This window comes from Cricetulus griseus (genome assembly GCF_003668045.3).
Source record: "Cricetulus griseus strain 17A/GY chromosome 1 unlocalized genomic scaffold, alternate assembly CriGri-PICRH-1.0 chr1_1, whole genome shotgun sequence".
Taxonomy (NCBI): domain Eukaryota; kingdom Metazoa; phylum Chordata; class Mammalia; order Rodentia; family Cricetidae; genus Cricetulus; species Cricetulus griseus.
In genome coordinates this window covers 75,987,103-76,004,681 of record NW_023276807.1, presented here as the reverse complement: position 1 = coordinate 76,004,681, position 17,579 = coordinate 75,987,103, and the positions used below count along the sequence as shown (strand labels likewise).

The following is a 17,579-nucleotide window of genomic DNA, read 5'->3' as shown; positions in this document are numbered from 1 at the left end:
ATGGGCTGGGTCCTCCCCCATAAATCTCTAATTAGCTCTACAGACTAGCCTACAGCCAGATCTTTTTTGTTTTATTTTTTGAGACAAGGTTTCTCTATATAACAGCTCTGCTGTCCTGGAACTTGATTTATAGACCAGACTGGCCTCAAAGTCACAGAGATCCGCCTGCCTCTGCTCCTGAGTGCTGGGATTAAAGGTGAACACCACCGCCACGGCCCAGTTTACAGCCCAATCTTATAGAGGTATTTTCTCAATCGAGATTTCCTCCTGTTTCCTGTGATTATAGCTTGTGTCAAGCTGACATAAATCTAGCCAGCAGAGTGTTTTGATGGTAGGCATCCTGGCATTGTTCCAGTGGAACTTTTTTTTTTTTTTAAATGGGCATTGGTGTTTTGCCTGCATGTATGTCTGTGTAAGAGTGCCAGATCCCCTGGAACTGGAGTCACAGACAGTTACCAACTGCCACATGGGTGCTGGGAATTGAACCCTGGTCCTCTGGAAGAGCATTCAGTGCTCTTAACCATGGAGACATCTCTACAGCCCCTAGTGGAACATTTTGAGTACGGCATACATTAATGCACTGGTTTTGTTCACACTTCATTTCTCTGTTCTCCTTTCCCTGCCTTGCTATTGGTGCCAACTAGATTTTCTACAGTACCCAGGGAGAAATCTATTCCACAATTGTCCATCCACCCCATTCGAATCATGGCCTGTGTCAGCAGATCCATTTCATTTCCAGCCATCACTTCCATTTCATTTTAAGGAGAGTCACCAAGTGCCAGCCAGCTGGCTCACATCATGCCATCTCTATCATATATATAGTGACACTGTAACGCCATCAGTGGCTCAGTCATTGTCTCCTGTCACAGATGAAGAAAATGCAGCAGAAAACTTCAATTGGGTTCTATCCCTTCCACATGGATGGCCAGGCTACGAGCTGCTTCTTCAAGAAAACCCTGGGGTTTCTTGATCTCCAATCAAGAACTGAAAAAAACTTACTTGTGGCTCATGTGGAGCTGGTGAAGAGGAGGGAAGCAGGGATTGGAGGGTAGAAAGCAAGGAGGTAAGTGTTGTGGGAATTTGATCCAATAGCCAATTGTTTGGGGTGGCTTGGCCCAATGGGTGTGGTCCTCTCTGGGGATATGTGACCCAATAAGGGTGGGGGGAGGGTATCTCTTACTCTCTTGGACTGGGGAGGGCTTGCTGAAACCACGGTTTGGTGACCTTCTCTGAACTTTCTTTATCTCTTTTAGGAATAAATCAAATCCACCCCCCTTTTAATTGGGTCACTTATCTCCAGAAAAGACCATGCCCATTGGGCCAAGCTCCCCATCCAATTGGCTATCAGACCAAATCCCCACATTTCCCACTTTTAGTCTAAAATAAAAATGAAGCTTCCAATCCTAACATAATAAAAACTATATACAATAAGAAAAATATAAAGAAGTACATCTTAGCTGTCCAGACCATAGGTAATAGGCAATTTTTATAGAGATTACTCCAATAGCTGTCCTTTCCTGAAGAATCTAAGTTTTGTACCTAATATGCCCTTAGTTAAGAATTGAGGGGATTGTAACTATAGCTATCTAGTCTTCAACCCTGTCAAAGACCTGAAAAGGAAAATATTATCTGAGTAAGTAATAAGCAGGAAGTACAAGCAAGCAGCTTCCAAAAGATGCAAGAAATGACAGAAAGAGCTGGGTGCCTAGACAGTCACCCAAGGTTTCTCTATGACATTGAGGCTTCCAACTCTGGCTTATAGGCCTAGAATATCTGACACACCATTTTAAGAAGCAGGAAAATTTTTAAGGACTGTCCTACCCTGTCTTGACAAAGCTTGACAGTTGCTTTTGTGTCCTGCTGGTCCAGATTGGACAGCGTACTTACTGAAGTTTCATATCAGAGGTGAGTTCAGCTGCAGCTGGATCACATAGGAAGATCTGGAGTACAAAGGACTTGCAATCTTTAAGGCAACCCCAAAGCTGCAGCAAATGAAAATAAGGATTCATCACATGATGGTGCATGCCTATGATCTGAGCACTCACATGGCTGAGGCAGGAACATGGAGACTGTGAAGCCAGCCTGGGCTACCTGGCTCATCCTGTCTCACCTCCTTACCCCAAACTGAAAACCAAAACCAAGCAACAAAAAAAGAATTTGTGGGTTGGGTAGCAGTGGTGCACACTTTTAATCCCAGCACCAGGGAGGCAGAGACAGATGGATGTCTGTGAGTTCAAGGCCAACCTGGTCTACAGAGTAAGTTCCTTGACAGCCAGGGCTGTTATATAGAGAAATCCTGTCTTGAAGAATCTGTGAGGTTTAGGCTGAGATAGTTCAGTGGGAGATAGACAACCTGAGTTCAGATCCCCTCAGGTAAAAAGCCAGGCATGGTCACATGTGCACCTGGGGGGATGAAAAGCAGTAGCAGCTCACTGGCCAGCCAGCCTGGTGTAAATCTAAGGTTCAGACTGAGTGATGTCTACCTCAAGGGAATAATGCATAGAGTGACAGAGCAGGACACCCAGTGGCTTCCTCTAACCTCTACACATACATGTGTGTGCAAGAGTGTGTGTTGAGCTGGAGACATGGCTTAGCGGTTCAGAGCTTGTCAGTTAGCTGAGCCAGCAACCAGTGTACTGCAGGGTTGCAGTGCAAAGGTTACTAAAAGGGAGCTGGATGAACAGGAGTGGCTTCTGCAGGCCGGGATTCCTGGAGCAGCTCAGCAGACCACAGGAAACAGATTAGAAGCTCTGACCCAGAACTGTAGGTTCAAACACCTCTACCATCTGGGGGAGCATGGCTTGGTCTCTGCCTTAGTGCCCTCCCCTCTGTCCTGGCCCTTCCCCAGATATGTGCCTGATGGCACCAAAGTCAGGCACTTTGTGTCTTAGCCAATTTCATTGAAAGCTTCTAAATGATGAGGGAGAGGAAGACTTTTCCTGAAAAACAAACTGAAAGGAAAAGTATTGGCTCAGGACCCCCACGGCCAATTCCTCAGCACAAAGGAGATTTATTTGCTCCAGAGGAACAAAGGGCAGGGAATAAGACACAAACAGGGAGATAGAGGACCAGGGAGAAGGGGAAGGGAACAAATGAAAGGGGCAGGGATATTTGTCCCAGGGGACAAAGGACAGCCTTTGGATAGCGAAGAGACAGACTTGGCACATAGGCAAATGTCAGTTTATAAAGGTAAAGGGAGAAACCCTGTGTCAGGATGAGGTGTTTAATTTTAATTGGGCATATTAATTAGGTGATCCAAAGGGGGCTTTTGATTGCTGGACTTTGGTAGTCAGTCTCAGGAGGAGGAAGTGACCAAATATGGGATTAGACCTTGGAGGCTAGCTTTAGGAATGTAACCTAATGGTTTTTAGCAAGGCCGAGAGAATGGGGAAGAAGGGCAAGTCCTGCCAAAGCCATGTTTCCCAGGCCCAGGCTGGTTAGAATCCCTTCAAAAAAAAAAAAAAAAAAAAAAAAAAAAAAAAAAAACTAAAACAAAAACCCTGAAGACCCCAGTAAAGGAGAATCTAACCACACTGTACTGAAGCAGATTGCTTCTAGGTTAGGTCTTGGGTCGCTCCTCTCCCTCCCCTGTACTCCCCCCATCTTCCTCCTCTCTTTCAAAGCTTCACAGGATAAGTGTTCTGCCATAGAGCTGTATCCTTAGCTTTTAACTCTGAGATAGGATGTTCCTAAGTTGGCCTCCAGCTTGTCACCCTCTGAAGCAGCTACAATCATATAGGCTTTTACTATTGTACCTGGCTAGATAATGTCTTCAAATTTCAAAATACTTTCTCAAAGGTACCTAGGCATTCTATACTTTTCTCTGGAGAACTCTGTAGTTTCCAAGGCTCTGTGGGTTGATCTAGAAGAGTCCCAAGGTATAGAGGTAGGAGAGGCAGGTGAGTAAGAGCAACAATAATTCCCAGCATTTATGCTTTTTGTTTTGGTTTAAAAAAAAGTTCATCGAACCACCTGCAGGTCCTATCTGATTACAGGTATGTATATGTGTATGCAAGTACACAGACATTCCAAAAAAAAAAAAAAAAAAAAAGATGGGGGGCATGGGGCCATGCAGGAGGTATAGGTATCTTTCTTCTTAGCATGAGAAAATGAAAATGACAGGTATCATTAATAACAATAATTGAAATACTAGGATAGGGTTGGAGAGATGGCTCAGTGGTTAAGAGCTCTGGCTGCTTATCCAGAGGACCTGGGTTCAATTCCCAGAACCCACATGGCATCTATCAGCTGTCTGTAACTCCAAGATCTGACACCCTCACACATGCATGCAGGCATACACAAATGCACATAAAATAAATACATTAAAAAAAGTATTAGGATAAACTACTGATGGTCAGGAAGAGGCTGTGGCACACTCCCATGTACAGGGTGTGTTCTTCTCCATACCGGAAAATTCTCTTCCTCAGTGTGCCACCAACTCAAAACGGAAGAGTTGGGACCTGGAGAGCAGGTTCCCATTCTTTATCTACGACTCTGTAATTAAGAAACAAACAAAAAGCAAAACAGAGCACAGTCTTCTCACCCAGTACCAACATGAAGGGAAGGCTTGTTTCAGATCTCATCCAATTTACAGACAGTAGAAACATGGATACATCGATTGGATCATGCATGGAGTTGAGATATATGAAATACGGTGCATTGTCCTTTTACATAGGGATGGTTCTGAATTTAAGTAACATTCAGATCTGAGAGCCTTGGTGAGGAATTATGGAAGTAGGCTCACATTAGTCTTGAGAGTGACCTTCCTAGAGTTGTATTACAATCAATTAGAGTCATATGATCCAGATAGCTTTGGGCTTGGGCCACTAGGATTGTCAGAATTCTTCATTCCCATTACTGGATAGAACTCCATGGCCCAAGGTTCCCATTGGAGATTTAAGTACCAAAGATCCCAAAACTCAGAAAGTAGTACTCCCTACTTGACTCAGAACAAGAACAGCCCAGCTGCCTGGTGCCTGTACCTTTCTCAGAACAGTGATGGTGACTCAAGACCCTTGTTCCCACCACAGGCAGAGGAACTGCTAGGCCCACACCCTGGTTCTTTCCAGCCTAGAGAACATGGATGATATTAAACCACAAAGGCCTGTGGATTTCCATTTTATCCCAGAAGTTTCTGGCAGTCTTTCAGAAAGGGCTGTGGTGAATGATTCCTCTCTTCAAGACTTAGCAGAGCCCAGCAGGATCTGGTGTGGTGGCAGCTAGCCAGCAGGTGCTCAGCTAAGATGAGGTTATCTCCCATTGCCCCATCTCTGTTCATTCTTTCTCCTTCAAAATGCTGTCTACTTTTTAACCCCCTGATAGCTGACCAGGAAGTCCAGTCAATGGCTTCAGGGTGACACTTCAGAGATAGAGGAAAACTTAGCAGAGTCATGTTCCAGTGACTAGGAGGTAACTGTCTGTGCCTGTGTGTGGCTCATACTGGGAGAGGCATAGAAAGAGAGGAGATAGAAAAAGGGATCGGACAAACACAGTAGCCTCAGTCCTGCAGCCCCACCTGGCAGGTATTACAATCCTCCAGTGCTTTCTGGGAACTTTCCTGGGGCAGAGCAGCAGGTATGACTCCCTGGAATACAGGGGCCACGCAGGGACTCAAGTGGATGACACAGAGTTGAACAGGCAGCACCTTCAACCTGGCATATGTCACCTGGTACCTATGTCATTCCTGTTGTCACTCCCATCCTGAAGAAGCTGCCCAGATGGATGGCAAGAAGTTCTGATCATTGCTTTTCCCTCAGTGTCTCCAGTATTTGACCAGGAAGCTCAATCTGCAAAAACTCTGTGCCAACTCCAAGCAAAGGGATTGAGTCTACTGGGCTTTCCATTTTATCCCAGAAGTTTCTGGCAGTCTTTCATAAAGGGCTGTGGTGAATGATTCCTTTCTTCAAGATTCAGCAAAGCCCAGCAGGATCTGGTGTGGTGGCAGCTAGCCAGCAGGAACTAACAGGCTTCTTAAAATTACTGGAGTAAGACATAGGGTACAAGAGACTTCCCAGCACGCCAGTGCCATCAGAGGACCCTGAAAACCTACTTTGTGTTTATCCAAAACAACTCTCTTAGTCTTGGTTTATGTCTTCCTTCAAGGGTTTCTGTTGACAGTGGAGGAAGTGGGGGCCATGTCACACTGCAGAGCCTGTCAACTGTTCTGTTGGTACAGACAGACGAGGTGGACAGCACATACCCTGCCTGAATGACAATGCAGATCCCTCTCCCCGTGCCACTGTGCTTTGAGACCATCTTACTATGGCTTCATGATCTTCCTGCCTTCTCTTTCCAGGTTCTAGGATTAGGAGTACACACCAGGACACCTGGCTCACAGACTCTTCCAATCCTTACCACTAAGAAACCCAGTGTTCAGAAGGCTGCTGTTCTGAAATGGATCCCCAGGTCCAGTGATTCACAGGAAACCATCTCTCATCGCCCAAGTGCAGAGTCACCCTCCTCACAGGAAACTCAGAACTCATGGAAAAAAGTCAAATAATCTACTATACACTTTTTCTTTTTTTGAGAAACAGAATAGATTCTGTTGATTTTTATTTTCAGTTGGATCACTCCCTTGTTTCATTGACTTACTCACCCGCCCCAGCTTCTGGATGTAGAAGCTTAATTTATTGATTTTCAGCCTTTCTTTTCTTCCTTTTTTATTTTTGGTTTTTTAAGACAGGGTTTCTTTGAGTAGCCCTGGCTGTCCTGGAACTCCATCTATAGACAAGGCTGACCTCAAACTCACAGAGATCTGCCTGCCTCTGCATTCCAAGTGCTGGGATTAATGGCATATACTACCATCGCTTGGCTCAGCCTTTCTTTTCTAATGTATTCATTTACACCTATATATTTTCCTGAACAGTGCATTGGCTACATCTCACAAGCTTGATGACATTTTATAACTATTCTTTTTAAGAACTATACTCCATACTTCTCTGATTAATTACAATATTCAAACCACACTGTGGATTACCATTAAAACATAAACAACAGAAGTGAAGGAAAAGGAACAAATTGTTGGGTGTTAGCAGCACACACCTTTAATCCCAACACTCGGGAGGCAGAGGCAGGTGGATCTCTGTGAGTTCGAGGTCAACCTGGTCTACAAAGAGAGTTTCAGGACAGCCAGAACTGTTACACATAGAAACTCTGTCCTGAAAAAAAACCCAGAAAAACAAAACAAACAAAAAAAAAATAAGAAAAGAAAAAAGGAAGAAAAAAACCGGAACAAATTGATGACTTCTGCTTTTGAGAGATAATTTCTGTTACTTAAAAAAACACACTTAGGAGGAATAATGGCTCAGCAGTAACCAGTACACACTGCTCATACGGAGGACCCAAGTTTGAATCCCAATACTCATGACAGGCAAGGCACAATGTCCTGTAAATGCAGTTTCAGGGGACCTGCAACTGCTGGCCTCCACAAGCACCTCCACTCCCCTGCATCTACCCCCACACAGACACAGACACATCCACATAATTACAGTAAATATAAATCAGTAGAAACACATTTTAGGATCCAGAGAGATGGCTCGGTTGGTAAAGGGCTTACCGTGTAAGCCTGAGAACTCATGTAAAAAACTGGCACTGGGCAGGTGGTAAGGGAAGGGTACCTGGGGCTTTGCTAGCTTCGGGTTCACTGAGAGATCTTGTCTTAAAAATGAGGTGGGGACTAACTGAGGAAGATACCTGCTGTCAACTGTTAACCTCTGGCCTCCTCACATGTCCCCACAAATCAACACATTTTTAAGTGAACAGAAAATCTACTAATATTGTACCCCACTAGGAGCTCAGAAGAGCCTAGACTTACTAAATTTATTTCACATGACTGTGGTCACTTTTACAGCTGTTTGGACTCATTTTTCAATCACATTATTGTTCATAGAATTCACAGAATTCATTAACAAACTAGTATTTTATATCCAATGGTTATCAGTAGAACAGCAAAATAGAAAAGATGCCCATGAGCTGCTTGGTATGGAACTCCAGTATGATTAGATAGAAGTCTAGAGCATTATTGCTTTATTAGTCTTATCTTAAAAATTATAAATTATTCCTAGGAAACCCACCCTGTCAGACACTCTTCATTCTGCTCACTCTGACACAACTGATTTGTAGGTACCCAAACCCATCAGCCTGTGTTCTGCTATTTCAGCAGTTCTGAGGGCCGGCTGAGGCCAAACAGTGCTCCTCCATGTATGTTTCTACATGTTAAAAAAAAAAAAATTTTTTTTCTTTTCTTTTTTTTTTTTTGTCTCAGTCAGTAGCTTAGGCTGTCCTTGAACTCACTCTGTACCTCAGGCAAGCCTTGATCTTGGATCCCCGGGGTTCAGCTAGCCAAGTGGCTGAGATTCCAGGTCTGTCTGTGCATCAGGCCTTGGGGCAGAAACCCCTTCCACAGTTTACTGTTTCTTCTCTGGTCTTGTGGCTAATGGGCTGCATTCACACCTGGGCCTCTATGTAAAACTTGAATTAGATCTAAATAAGAGTTCAACAAATGACTAAAGCTTCTACAGAAGAAGCCATTGACCATGCAAAGGATACATCTGAAGCAACAAAAAATAGCTCAAGTTTAACGTGTGAGGAATGTCTTAAAGAAAATATCTTTGATGATCACGGTCCAAGGTGGCTGTTTAGCATTGGCTTATCAGTGACATGAACCTGAAGACTTCTAGTAGGCTTCATGGCTAGGTATTTTTTTTTTAAATTCAGTTGCATTTAGGTTCCTATTTTGAAAAAAGATCTTGGAGATTTCCTTGTGGCCCCTGATGCTCTGTGGAACCAAGAATACTAGTATAGGAGACTGGCTTCCTCAGGGACACTGGTACTCCAATGACATTTAGGGCAGGATTCCTGAGAGTAGTGACTTTGTCAAGTTTTGGGGATGGAAGCAGATGCTGTGTGAACAATGCAGGCTGTAGCAAGGGCCTCAGTTCAGCTTCTTGTTGTTGTCTGTGTTATGCACAGAAGCTAAAAAGTCGACAATGAGCTTGGCTGTCTTTCTTGGTCTCTCCATCACCACTGAGTGGCCACAATTTTCCAGAAGCTCTACCTGGCAGTTAGCAATAGACTTGGCCAAAATATCTGCCCCAGACACATCAAGCACCTGCAGAGGAAGAGGAGGAAAGAAACAGCACACAAAGATTTAGATGTTCCTCTGTATTGTCGTGGACAGTTCTGACCACTGAGGCCTGGCAGGGGGAAGGAAGATGGGGTAAACGGAAGCCATCAGCATGCCTCCTGTTTGACACTGCCATTGATAACCAGGTGGAAAAGACAGAGTTCCTGTCTCCAAGGAGGTTGAGGTCAGAAACAAATGTAGCCTGATGTGAACAGGGGCTCTATAGAAATGAGCTGAGAGTGCAAATAAGAGCAGAGAAAGGGGAAGACACCATTCCTGAGTTCTGGGAGAGCTGAGGGAGTAGAGGAATCTTTACAGAAAGGGGAAGAGCATGAGGGTGAGAGGTTATGGTAGGCCGGGTTCAGGCAGGGCATGAGAGAACAGAAGGAAGGCCTTCACTCTGGCCTTTATCACCACATCCCACCCTCTGCACATCCCCAGCCCTATTCCAGCCTTGGTACAGTCGGGAGTCCTGAGACTTATTAAGGGAAATAATTTGAGTAGTTGGCTGTATGCTGAAGTAGGAAGCTGAGGTATAGGAAGGTCCCACTAGAAAATGAAAGAGGTGAAAGACCTTTAGGGACCTTTAGGGACCCCCAGAGCTTCCCCAGGACTGATACTTTTCAAAAAACTTATTCACCTTTATTTTAATTTTAGTTATCCCACTAGAATGCCTAGATGGTTCACCTTTTCCTCCACATTCTCCTCTGGAGGTTTGCCATCATGCCCTTCGTGTTGATCAAAGTCAACTGTAAGTCTTCCCAGCCAAGACCTTTTCTCTATCCTTACGGGCAAAAGCAAAGACCTTAAGTATTCAAGCTGTTTCTGAGCTTTAGTCTCATCAACTTGAGGTTTCCAGCACCTTCAAGAAAAGAAAATGGTGGAGCACCCTGGGCCAAGGAAAGAAATGTAAACACGGGGTTCCCTGAGAAGGGATCACCAGCTGTGGGTAGACACCTCTACTGAGGTCACTGTCTAAGCGGAATGAAACCCACATGCTGGGGGGAAAAGTGCCCAGAGAGGATGCAGGCTAAGTCAAAATGACAGAAACAGATGCAGAAAAGAAGAAACTCCCAAATAAGGATCCATCCTGAAGAGAGATCAGAAGCTACAACTCATAGGCAAAATATCCACATGGGTTCTAACTTGGCACTGTCATGCTGGTGAGTTCTGCAAATCCAGCATTCCCTGGAGTCACCCATGTGAAGCTGGTGCATGGTCCCTCATGAGATTTCATGTTAGCGAGAGCCATAGCAATGATTTCATCAATAAAAACATTTCTCTATTCCATTGATGTCAAGTCAGGCCTCTACCTAGGGTTCAAAATTTACACGGACCAAAAAATACTCAGCATTGGAGATGAAAAATATATGAGTAAGGTATTTTATAATATAAGCATCAGTTCAAAGGAGGTGAGGGAAGCAAGCTCTTGTATGCCATGCCTTGTGCACACAGAGACAGAAAGTCAAAAACAAAATAAAAATGTCACCCCTCTCTTGCTCCCCGGCCATCTTGGCAGCTGCTCTTGGTTGGGGGCTGTCCCTCACCTAAGGCAGGAAGATGGTGGCCGCAAAGAAGACAAAAAGTCCCTTGACTCCATCAACTCTAGGCTCCAGCTTGTTATGAAAAGTGGGAAGTACGTGCTGGGCTACAAATAGACGTTCAAGATGATTAGGCAGGGGAAAGCAAAGTTGGTTATCCTCGCCAACAACTGCCCAGCTTTAAGGAAATCTGAAACAGAATACTATGCCATGGTGGCTAAAACTGGTGTCCATCACTACAGTGGCAATAACACTGAATAGGGCACAGCATGTGGAAGAAAATACTACAGAGTATGCACCCTGGCTTTCATTGACCCAGGTGACTCTGGTATTCAGTGGCAATAACACTGAATAGGACACAGCATGTGGAAGAAAATACTACAGAGTATGCACCCTGGCTTTCATTGACCCAGGTGACTCTGGTATTATTAGAAGTATGCCGGAACAGACTGGTGAGAACTACTAAACCAGAAAAGGCCTCCTTTAATAAAACCACCAGAGCTCTTTAAAAAAAAGAAAGAAAAGAAAATCAAAATGTCTACCTTCTCACCTCCAGTCAATAACCATAGGAGCCTGATGTTCTTTTTTGTTTGTTTGTTTTTCAAGACAGGGTTTCTCTGTGGCTTTGGAGGCTTTCCTGGAACTAGCTCTTGTAGACCAGGCTGGTCTCGAACTTACAGAGATCCACCTGCCTCTGCCTCCTGAGTGCTGGGATTAAAGGCATGCACTGCCAATGCCTGGCAGAGCCTGATGTCTTACATAAACATTCTTAACAACATATGGTACCCTAGAGAGAAGCCCAAACTCATGAAAAACAACTCGTTCTATAGAATTGATTACTCAATAAGACAGTAAGATGCTCACCTATCTACCCCAAACAAGTGGCCCATGAGATAAAAGCAAATAGCTTCTTCAACTACTCTCTCTCAACAACCCAATTTGGGGCTTGTAGTGTATCTCAATAAATTCTGTCTGTCCATATCTTGGTAAATTCTTTCACCATCTGCCTGTGTTACTATCCTTCCACACACAATGCTGGCAAGAAGAGGTAAGAATGGCATCGACAGTCTTCTCTTGAAGGCCTTTCTATTCTGGTGGACTGAAAATGGAGGAGAGGTTCTTGACCTGATTGATCTACAGGAGCACTTGCAGGAATGGCTACCAGGTTCAGCCATGCAGGTTTTATACTGCCCAAATCCAGGAGTATCACACACACACACACTCACACCAGATAATACACACAGATTCCTGTCTCTGGGTACTACAACAGTCGGCCTACTCGGGTCCAAAGAAGCAGGAGGTTGAATTCAATCTGACAGGTACAGGTGCTGTGACACCAAATGTTGATGACAGGGTAGGCAAAGAACAGGGAGCTTGGGAGCCAGAGAGCTTGGGCAAAAGGCCACTGATGGTGAATGTTCTTCTGTATGCTGCAAATATACATTTCTCTTATTGGTTGATGAATAAAGCTGCTTCAGCCAATGGACAGGCAGGATGTAGTCAGGCAGGAAGTATAGGTGGGGTGACCAGACTAGGAGAATTCTGGGAAGAGGAACACAGAGAGTGAGTCACCAGCGAGACGCTATGTAGCTGAAGAGGGAGCAAGAGGGCCAGGCATCACCGGTAAGCCAAGGCTATGTGGAAACGGGTTAATAATTAAGACAGAGTTAGCCAATAAGAAGCCTGAGCCATGGGCCAAACAGTTGATAATTAATGTAAGCCTCTGTGTGTTTATTTGGAACTAAACGGCTTCAGGACCTGGCGGGACAGAAACTTCTGTCCACAAGTGGCACTTGGGTACTTGCTTAGGTCACATCTGAAAAAGGACAGAGGTCGACAGCTATAGCATACTTCTGAGGGCAGCATTCTGGCTCTCTTGATCATCTAGCTCCACAAGATAATGGGCTATGGCCTGTCTTTGTAGGTCCCCAAGGGACCAGTGTTACTTTGGGGATTTTAATAAAACAGAAAGGTCTCTGTTTTTCCGTTTTTCCTTCCTTTCTTCCTGGTTTGGTTTTATTTATTTATTTATTTTTGAGACAGGGTTTCTCTGTATAGCTTTGACTGTCCTTGGTCCTCTCCTTGTCTCTGTCCCTTTCCAGTGCACCTTGGGCCACCCTTGGCGTAGGCTCTACTGGCTTACCCACAACATGCACTGTGAGCACACACCAGCTCCCTCCCTCCCATTTTCCCTGCCTGGGCCACCTTTGCAACTCTAGTTCTCTGTAAGTACAGTGTGACTTTCTGTTTCTGCTCTCAGCAGCCCAGACAGGGCTCACAATGGTGATTTTCACCTTGGGGTCTGTCGAGCTTGAAGGTGTTTCCCTTATAAGTTCATGTATTGGAAACTTTATCCTTCTGTCCTCCTAAATAGATTAATAGATCATCGAGATCTCTGCCCTCAGGAATAGAGAGTAATGTACTATCATGTTGTCCTCAACTGTGCTATACAACAGGAAGCCCCTCTCTACATGCTGAGCAGACGCTGGGTACTCTACACATGGACTTTCCAGCCAACCAAACCATAAATCTATATATTCCTAGTCTTTTTAAATTACTCAGTCTCAGGAATTTTCCTATAGCAACAGAAAACAATCAGAAAAAAAGCCTGTTTTTAATATCCTTTTCTCACAATATTCTTTAGTGGAAGACTTTAGAATACATTGTCATTCATCTGCATTATACATTTTTCACTGCCTCTTCTTGCTTTAAACTTTATGAAAAGTCTCTGGTAGGCATGATTCCTCAGAAGCAGTTACAAAGGCACTTCTGGGAATGAACTTGGTGTGTCTTTGGAGAGGTGGTTATGAGCTGAATGGGGTCCCCATATGCTGAAGTCCTAATCCCAATACTCACTCGGCATTGGCCTGGTTTGGAATCATGTGTTGCAGGTATAACTAGTGAAGATGATGTCATAAAGGAGGAGTGAAGCCCTAAGCCAGGATGACTGGCATTCTTTAAAAAGGGGAATGCAGACACAGACACACATACACAGGATGTCATGTGAAGATGAAGGTAGAATCTAGGGAATATATCTATAAGATGGGGTATGCCAAAAACGGTTGCAAGCAACAGAAGCTGGGGAAAAATGGAGAAGCGTCTCCCTCAGAGTTCCCAGCCCTGTTGATTCCCTGATGTGAAGCCAGGAAGATCTCATGTACAAGACCAGCTTGGGCTACATGGTGAAACCCTATCTCAATAAACAAACAAACAAATAAATAAATTTCCTTTCATGTTAAAAGTCAGATATCATTGTTCTCAGCTCACAGAACTGTGGCATCGGGCATTGGCACCCAACACAAGAAACCCACCAGCGAGGGCACTGTAAAGATCACCACTTGTTTTTTTCCCACAGGGCCCTGTGGCATACCTGGTCTTGTTTCCCCCAAATGATCTGTGTTGGGACCTTGATCTTGTCCATGTTCTGATGGAGAGAGTATCTGGATTTCTCACTGACAATTTCCAAAAACACTTATCAGAAAGAAAAACAAACAAACAAACACAGTGAGTGTACGCAGGATCTGCACATAGGTACCACATCAGTCAGAGCTTCATCAAGTTCAGGCCACTACTCCCCTTCAGGGAACCAGGAAACATTCCAAGCACAGAGGTTTATGACTTATAAGGCAGTCAGACACTAAGCTGCAAGCTGCAGCAGGGCTACTTACATCTCCGGTAGAAACTGTTATGAGGGATGCGAACATCAACGAGGCCTTGAAGGATCTGAGGACAAACAATCCAAAGTTAGAAAACAAGAGAACTCTTACTTCCTCCAGCCTTTTACAGCTCTGGGGCAGCACAGGCGAGAAGGCACAGCATTTTCCTGCACTGCCTAGGGCTGGGCATGAGAATCTCCAGAATGTAGAATACAATTGGGAAGCTTTAAAAACAAAAACAAAAAACTAGGGACGCTGCAGAGAGAGAGTCTGGTAACAACACTCGCTGCTGTGACAGATGATCTAGTTTGGTTCTCAGCACACACAAGGAAGCTCACAACCATCTGTAACTCCAGTTTCAAGAGCTCTGATGCCCTCTTCTAGCCTCTGTAGGCCCTTCATGCATGTGGTGCACAGATATCCAGATAAAACACCTTTCACATTATAAAAAATAATAACAATGACAGAAAATTAGGGAAATGCTGTGAAGCCAGAGGCCTGCACACTATGTTAAAGATACTAGCATGGCATCTTGAGAAACTCTTGGTTTAATTCAAAATAAAAATGTGGAGAAACAAAATATCAGGTCATTATTCAATGGTATCCAAATGCAGAACAGGATTGAACCATCAGGATTGATGATCCTATAAACAATGAAGGAGTTGGGGCGCAGCTCGGTTGACAGAGCTCTGGTCTAGCATGTACCAAGCCTTGCTATCGCCAGCACCGCATAAACTAACACTCTCGAGGTAGAGGCAGAAGAATTAGGGGTTTTAATTCATCTTCAGCTATACGGGGGGGGGGGGGGGTCCCAGGTTAGCCTGTAAAACATAAGAAGACCCTCTTGAAAGAGGAAGAGGAAAAAGAGGAGGAGGAAGAGGAGCTGAAGAAATAAACTATTAAGAAAACTCTGGGGAGACCCCCATAGTTTCACAGAGCTCAGATTATTATCCAACATTGCCTTTGCTTTCCTTGTGAGGGCTGTAGCAAATATAGACAGGCAAGATCTCCATGCCCTGGGCTACTAACCCAAATAGGTGGCTATGGCCATTTGTAAAGCAGTTCCTTGCCCTGGGACTCTTAAGTCAAAGCAAAGGGTTCACAAAGGTAGTCATCACTCCTCTCATCCACCAGGGAACAGATCTAGACCCCTTCAACACACCTTCTCAGGAGTTCCATGCAGACCAAAGTTGGGAAGACTAGTGTTATGTTCCTCAAAAGGCATGTACTAAATGCTCAGCCTTCTGCCTGTGGTGCCACTGGGGGGTGTGGGGTGGGGGGAGGCTTTAGGAGGTGGGACCTACTTGGAGGTCATTGGTGATAATATTTTTGAATGATATATTGGGATCCTGGCTCCATCCTTGTCTGCTTCCTGTCCACCATGAGGTGAGCAGCTCTGCTCTACTGCATGCTTCCTGCCATGATATTCTGCCTCACCATAAGCTCAAAGTAAAGGGGTCAAGTAACCATGGCCTGAAGCCTCTGAACCCATGATGCTCTTAGGTATTTTCCCACGGTGATAGAAAGCTCACTAAAATATTGAACCATGGCTGCTTTTGACTAAACCAGCTCTCTAAAGCATGAATAGAACCCCAGAGGTTCTGAAAGTGGAAGCACAGAGGTGAGGGAAATGACTGTTTATATTTAATAACACTGTGCTCCATGACAGACATTTTCTTCTTTCTACTATCCTCCCAGTATCTATGTATCCATCTACCCTTTCCCAACTCTGTTTCATTCAGTGGTTCTCAATCTTCCTAACTATGTGACCCTTTAATACAGGTCCTCATACTGTAGCGATCCCCAACTATAAAGTTATTTTCATTGCTACTTTGTAACTATAATTTTGTTACTGCTGTGAAATATAATTTAAATATCTGATATTTGCTGTGGTCTTAGGTGGTCCCTGTGCAAGGGTTGTTCAACCCCCAAAGGGGTTGCAACCCACAGGTTGAGAACCACTGGCCTAATTGATCAATTCTCCATTCATCTTGTTTTCCTGAAGCACATATTTATGTCTATATTTGCTAATTCAGCCTTTCTCCACCCCTATATTATACACCCATCATTCCATCCTTCCAACCAACCATCTACCCACTGTTCCATCCTGCAGCCTTAAACCATACAAGCATACACATGTATTAATTCATATGTCTATCTATCCTATCTCTGATGGTAAGGCATCCTATAATATCCACCATCCATCCAGTCTATGTAAGTAAAATCTTCTTCATGAAAGTGCACTGCTAAAGTCTGGAGATGGACAGGCCCTGACCTTACTGAGAACAGAGCAGAAGGCACAAATGTGGTGGCATATCATTTATGATTTATTTATTTATTTTTAAAGATTTGATTTATTATGTGTTCTGCCTGCACACTAGAAGAGGGCACTGGATCTCATTATAGATGGTTGTGAGCCACCATGTGGTTGCTGGGAATTGAACTCAGGACCTCTGGAAGAGCAGTCAGTACTCTTAACCTCTGAGCCATCTCTCCAACCCAATTTATGATTTATTAAAGCTTGCCTGAGGATTCACAAAGCAAAGCCAGTCACAAGTTATCGAGGCCAGGCAGTGGTGACACACGCCTTTAATCCCAGGACTCAGGAGTAAGAGGTAGACGGATCTCTGTTAGTTCAAGGCCACACTGACTACACAAAATTGATCTGGTCCTAAAAGCAACAGCTCACACAAAGGTGATCTCAGCACCTGGGATCACACCTTTAATTCCAGCACTAGGGAGGTGATATGGCTCAGTGGAGAAAGGAATAAAAAGCAGGAGAGAGGAACTGAAAGCTTTTGCCTCTGAGGATTCGTGGAGAGACAGGATTGCCATTTCAGCTGGGTAGAGGTAAGACCTACTGGCCTAGCTGCTTTGCTTCTCTGATCTTCACCTTCAAGTTTAAACCCCAGTATCAGTCTATGGGTCTTTTATTTTTCATGCTACATACATGTGAACAAACACAACCACAAGATGACCTAATGGACTCAATGGTAGGTGGCCCTACTCTCCTGGGAAAGAAAAGCTTCTGACACCAACATGATTTTCTCCCAGGGTTTTCTTATCCCTGACAACTAAAAGCATGGAGTCTCCTTTGGTCACAATATCCTAAAGACATCATAACTGGCAGAGGACTGTGCCACTTTATGACTAAAAAGATACCGAGGACAAATTACACCACAGACATAGATTGTGGATGCTTCCCCAGAAATGCGCCACACTTATTAAGTAAGTCATAGTCACAGAGTCTGTGTAGCA

The 17,579-nt window shown here is 44.3% G+C and overlaps 1 protein-coding gene and 1 long non-coding RNA gene across 8 annotated transcripts in view; one reads left to right on the top strand and one right to left on the bottom strand.

The window, feature by feature from the left end:
* The first annotated feature begins 446 nt into the window (after positions 1 to 446).
* Positions 447 to 6,569, top strand: LOC103159878. Its single transcript, XR_003479593.2, has 2 exons — positions 447 to 1,063; positions 6,296 to 6,569. It is a non-coding gene; the product is annotated as an uncharacterized LOC103159878 (long non-coding RNA).
* A 1,235-nt stretch (positions 6,570 to 7,804) lies between these two features.
* The window catches only part of Abhd6 (abhydrolase domain containing 6, acylglycerol lipase), a 52,835-nt gene continuing 43,060 nt past the window's right edge, over positions 7,805 to 17,579 (bottom strand). For all 7 annotated transcript variants that reach the window (XM_027387720.2, XM_035452353.1, XM_027387717.2 and 4 more), the window contains 3 exons: positions 14,334 to 14,388; positions 14,036 to 14,136; positions 7,805 to 9,109 (listed from right to left, as the gene is read on the bottom strand). In XM_027387720.2, coding sequence (XP_027243521.1) covers positions 8,933 to 9,109; positions 14,036 to 14,136; positions 14,334 to 14,388 — 333 coding nt within the window. In that variant the 3' untranslated portion in view covers positions 7,805 to 8,932. The remainder of the gene's footprint in view (positions 9,110 to 14,035; positions 14,137 to 14,333; positions 14,389 to 17,579) is intronic.